This window comes from Morus notabilis, unplaced genomic scaffold, assembly GCF_000414095.1.
Source record: "Morus notabilis unplaced genomic scaffold, ASM41409v2 Scaffold1584, whole genome shotgun sequence".
Lineage (NCBI taxonomy): Eukaryota > Viridiplantae > Streptophyta > Magnoliopsida > Rosales > Moraceae > Morus > Morus notabilis.
This window is the reverse complement of record NW_010366918.1, coordinates 261822-267296: the sequence shown is the minus strand read 5'-3', so window position 1 is coordinate 267296 and position 5475 is coordinate 261822. Positions and strand designations below refer to the sequence as shown.

General features: G+C 34.3%; 1 protein-coding gene across 2 annotated transcripts in view; it reads left to right on the top strand.

The window, feature by feature from the left end:
* Positions 1-187: 187 nt before the first annotated feature.
* The window catches only part of LOC21391814 (MADS-box transcription factor 34), a 26197-nt gene continuing 20909 nt past the window's right edge, over positions 188-5475 (top strand). For both annotated transcript variants that reach the window (XM_010111470.2, XM_024174327.1), the window contains exons 1-5: positions 188-334; positions 426-662; positions 2487-2568; positions 3482-3540; positions 3714-3804. In XM_010111470.2, coding sequence (XP_010109772.2) covers positions 318-334; positions 426-662; positions 2487-2568; positions 3482-3540; positions 3714-3804 — 486 coding nt within the window. In that variant the 5' untranslated portion in view covers positions 188-317. The remainder of the gene's footprint in view (positions 335-425; positions 663-2486; positions 2569-3481; positions 3541-3713; positions 3805-5475) is intronic.

Below are 5475 nucleotides of genomic sequence, written 5' to 3'. Positions count from 1 at the left end.
CTTTTTATTATAATAAAATTTAAATTTTAAATTAAAATGATCCTTTCGCCAGCTAGTTCCTCTCTATAGCCGTCGACAGTGCGCCACAAAAAGTAAAGTCTTATGTAAAGATCATTTACCCCAATGGCAAATTACAAAAATAAAAATTGATATTTTATTTTCCATTAATTAGATAGGGAATCTGAAGAGAGAGAGAAAGTGAGTGATAGAGAGAGAAGATAATCGGGATCTGATAAATAGAGAATGAATATTCGGAGTTTTCTATGAACAACTCCACTTGTTCAGAACTCGTTAATGGCGTCTTTTTCGACTGAGAAATGTATAATACTGCGAAGTATGTAATATATATGTATAAAAACACTTTTCTTCTTTCTTCTCTCTTTCTCTTTCTAAAAACGATTTTTTTTTGTTTTCTTTGTTATCAGATTTTTCTCTGATTGTACGGCCAGTAGATCGGAGAAAGTTAGGGCTTTGGCCATGGGGAGAAAGAAGGTGGAGATGAAGAAAATTAAGAGCAAGAACAGCCGCCACGTGACGTTCTCGAAGAGGAGGAAAGGTCTGATGAAGAAGGCCTCTGAGCTTTCCGTTCTCTGCGATGTCGAAGTCGCTCTCATTGTCTTCTCCGGCAGCGGCAACCTCTACGAGTTTTCCAGCTCCGGAAGGTACGGAAAATCTATATATACATATACATATACAAATACGCATACACACACACACACACACACATATATATATATATATCTGTATGCTTGTACGTATATGTCTTTACCAAGCAAATTTATATCATCACAAATTTGTTTTCTTCGACATAATCGGTTTCTCATGTTGTATGAGCGATATATGCACTTTCTTTTTCTTTCTTTTTTTCTTTTTTCTTTCGTTTTTTCTTTTTTCTTTATCTTTTATCTCTCTCTCTCTCTCTCTCTCTCTCTTTGCAGCTTAAAATGGTGGTAATAAGACTCACTAGTCACTACTAGTTATAAGGCTACGATGATCACCTGTCTATAATCTGTGTTCCAAGGCAAACTTGCTATAGCGTCTTGGTGTGCCAGAGTTTTTATGGAAAAAGGGAGAGAAGAAAAACGTTTTAATTAATAGAAATTGGGGCACTAGAGTTCAAGATGGTTGACTCGAAATAAGATGATAGTGGCGTAAGCCATGATTTTTTGAACGCGACTTTTTGGAGTTCGTTTTAGTTAATGTATAATTTGCATTGAATTTTGGTCCTAAACTTTGTCATACTTTGTTTAGGAAGAAATTCCCTTTTTTATTTTTTTATTTTATTGTTGTTTTGATCTAAAAACTGATGATAGAATTTTGAAATGTAACGGAAATAGTCACATGTTCATGAGGAGATGTCTTGAAATTTTACAAAATGGGTCATATTATGAGATGAAGCATGTTTTAATTTAAGGATAATAAAGAGAAAACTTTGTCCCATATGTGACTATTTTGGTAAAATTTTTAAGTTTCAAGTAGTACCTGTATGATTATTTATATTTCAATTATAAAATTGTATCGTCATTTTAGGGCTCGAGATCAAAATTGATAATTAAAAAAAAAAAGATTGTCTGAAAAACAATTTAGGAATCTAGCTGTCCGAATGATAATTGTTCAATGACTAACAACATCAAATATCTTTCTTAAAACTATTTATGTTAAAGATTATATTCTACAGCAATCTCTCTCTGTTTTTTTTTTTTGAAAAGCAACCCTTTACCTAATTACCAAAAATGTTGTTAATTAGATGGAGTGGATATAATGTTCGAATCCTTTATGTATTAGAAAACCAAACAAAGTGATGACAAAATTCTAGAGGCGCACTGGAGTCGGTTCCAAACAGTCCCTGTATAAATGTTCTCCTATATTAATGCTACCATGTATTAATTAATTGATTTATTGAATTTGGAAACAGCTTCAACTATCTTCTTATAAGTTTCAGCTAAGCAGGAAACCTACTTACAGGCAACTTGTCTGCTCTCTCTCTCTCTCTCTCTCATGTTTCCTTTGTGACTACCTCAATTTTTTCTTCTTGATGTGACCTTCTGTAACTTTGTTGTTTGCAAGAAGACTATGCGACAAAGTTGTACATGTTTGACTCGTGTCGTCACAAGTAATTCGCATTGAATGCTTCTTGAGGATGAAATACATACATATATATATATACATGTATGTATGTATGTATGTACCTTAATTTTGTCAAGATGCAACAATAGACGTTGTCAGGTTAATCGAAGTATTAAATTAAATGGAAAACTATCTCAGAGATGGGAACAGGAATTTCTAAACTCTTGAACTGCTGTGTATTATACTCTATTGAGTATTGAGTATTGTAGAGACTAGCCTAGCTTTTTTCTTTGTTTTTTTTTTTGTTTTTTTTTTTTGTTTTTTTCAAAGCTTGCAATTGAAAATATGTGTTATTTATTTATTTTTTGTAAACTTTGAATATGCTTACAGAGTAAATTATATTCTCTCTCATGCTGCAGTTTAGGGAAAACACTTGAACGCTACCAAACATATAATGCCAGTCAAGAAGTTGCTCTGATCAAGAAGGCTGAGAAACGCAAGGTTGAGCACACTTTGCTTCTTTACACAATTGTCTCATCCCATAAGACATTGTCATAATTGGTTTTCTTTGGCTTATAAAGAAAACGATTTGCAACGAAATATGATTTCTGGACATACATTTAGAAAAATAATGGTATTAATTTGGGTACATCTGCCCCTGAATTTTTTAGTATTGATAAATTATTTTGAAATTTTGAATTTGTGATCACTTTGAGAAAGTGTTGCACAATGTACTCAATCTATGATGATTATAAAAATTTAGACAAATTCCCCATCTTACTGTCTTAATAAGGAGAATGAGACGTAAAAGTGAATGTCAATTTCTGCACCATTTGGTATTGATTCTCGGTTAAAGAGTATGAATGCCAAATGTGTACTTATATGTACTTTATACATTTAATGTTATTAATGATTATTTAATTGTGTACAGGAACAAATTTCTTTTCGTAAAGTAAACACTATAAAAGGGAATTGAATTGTTTTCTATTTCACAGTCTAATATGCAAGTAACCACAAGAAAGGGAATCAACGATCCCATTCTTATTACTTTCTTCCAATCCCATTATCTTTCTAAGTAGATTCCTTTAGGGTTCATAAACCCGCTCTAAGTGATTTAGTCATTTGGAGGAAGAGACTGAAATTTTGAATGACACTCGAAGCATGTTATGTCACATTTCTTTTCAAATTTCAACATCATTCATCTACTTGTAGGCACTCTGTGACATTTTACAACATTCAAGGGTAATTTACCACTATTAGAAGTTCAGTACAACTTATCGATTTAGTCAAAATTAAAATGAGTAAAAGCCGCTAATGTCTTTCTAGTAAGATGGGTAATTTAACAATGTATTTCTTTCAGACATAACTATAATGTCTTTTTAGTCACTACATATTTTCTTTGCTAATCATGCAGAAACATCATACAGAATATAGTGGACACCGGAAAGTTGATGAACACCTGAATGTGATGAGGTTCATCTTTGAGGACTATATTATATATGTCCAGATATTTTAACTACAACGATTAATGAGCTGATTGGTGTTTTGTCTTCGATTTTCTCCTGGTACTTGAGCTGATTGGTTTTTAAATTTTTTTTTTTGTTTTCTTTTTCTTTTTTTCCCCGGTATTTACATGTTCAATGCAGTGACCTCAAAGTTGAACAGCTAACCACACAAGAACTCATACATCTTGAAAGAGATGTGGGTGACACGTTAGCACAAACACGACAAAGCAAGGTCAGATTTAGCACTCATTCTTTTATGTCTCACATCTAATAATCAATCTGATCTTCTTTCTTTAGATATTCAAAGGCTTGTCAATCAATCATCTAGAGAAAAACTCATATTCATTATTTTCTTTATTTTCTACATTTTATTTTACCATTCATACACGAGAAATCAACACGTGTTAAGCCCAAGTCCCAATTTGATAGGTTTCAGAGAAGAATTAATTAGGATTATGACTGAATTAGGACTTATTATTATTAATAAAATCAATTGAAAAAAAAATCATGACCTACAATTTGAGAGGTAGGTCAATCTCTCCAAAACTTTTAATTATTCATAATAACTTGACAAAACTCAGCATAAACATAATTAACTTGCTAATGCCTTCTTTATACTAAAGCTTTAAATCCATAAAATACCAAAAGACTAATCTGTCCCTCTAACCCTATGCCTAACATAAGTCTGTAAGGCTTGGGCTTAGCATTACTCCCCTCCCAACGAGACACCTTGTCCTCAAGGTGGAACAAAGGAAACTGCTCCTGAATCAAGTCAAATGGCTCCCACGTCGTTTCATAGTCTGGCAAATCCTTCCATCTAATCAGCACATCTTTATCGCCTGATTGTCCTGATAGCCCTTGGCTCACGCCTTCTAAAGCAGCTAGTTCCAACACAACATCTATATCTTCAATCAACGTAGGCGGTAGTAAAGGAGAGGATGTATGGCCTCCATTAGCCCGTCTCAATTGAGACACATGAAACACCGGATGAATCGCCGAAGAGGGTGGCCACCTCAAATGATAAGCCACCTTGCCAATCCTCTCTTTAATCTCATAAGGTCCATAATACCGAGGATAGAGCTCTCATTCCTCCACCACGCCAAGGTCTTCTGCCGATATGGTCGAAGCTTCAAGTATACCCGGTCCCCCATTGCAAACTGTACATCCCTCTTATGACCATCAACATGCTTCCTCATAATCTGCTGAGCCTTAGACAAATGCCTCTTCAACTCTTCCAACAACTCATCGATCACTAGAATAGGAAACTTATCCAGCACCGTCTCCTTGTTCAGGGCTCGATAGTAGACGCAAAATCTCCAACTCCCATCTTTTTTCTTCACCAACAAAATCGGGCTCGAAAATGGACTCACACTCCATTGTATGATCCCTGCCTCCAACATCTCATTGACTAGTTTCTCGATCTCATCCTTTTATATCTGGGGATAGCAATATGGGCAGACACTAAGGGTGTGTTTGGTTGGGTGGAAAGGAATAGAATAGAATGAAATAAAATTCTAGTTTAATGTTTGGTTGGATTTAAAAGAAAGAAATGATCATTCAAAAGGAATGGTCATTCACCCATTTTGAGTGAATCATCATTCCTTCCTCATATGCGAAGAATGGCCATTCCAAATTCTTTTCTTATTTTTGTCCATAATTACCCTTCAATATTATAATATAATTAAAATATATTATATAGTAGTTATTTATTATAATATAATAATATAATATAATTGTCACGCCCCCCAAACGGGGTGGGTGACGTGGAGCTCGATTAGGGATTAATAAAGCAGATTCCCAACCGGGCCCCACACTTGACTGCATTAAAATATAAATAAACGACATAATCCAGGAGCCTCTGACACACAGGGCTCCACCCCACAGGACATACAATATCGTACAT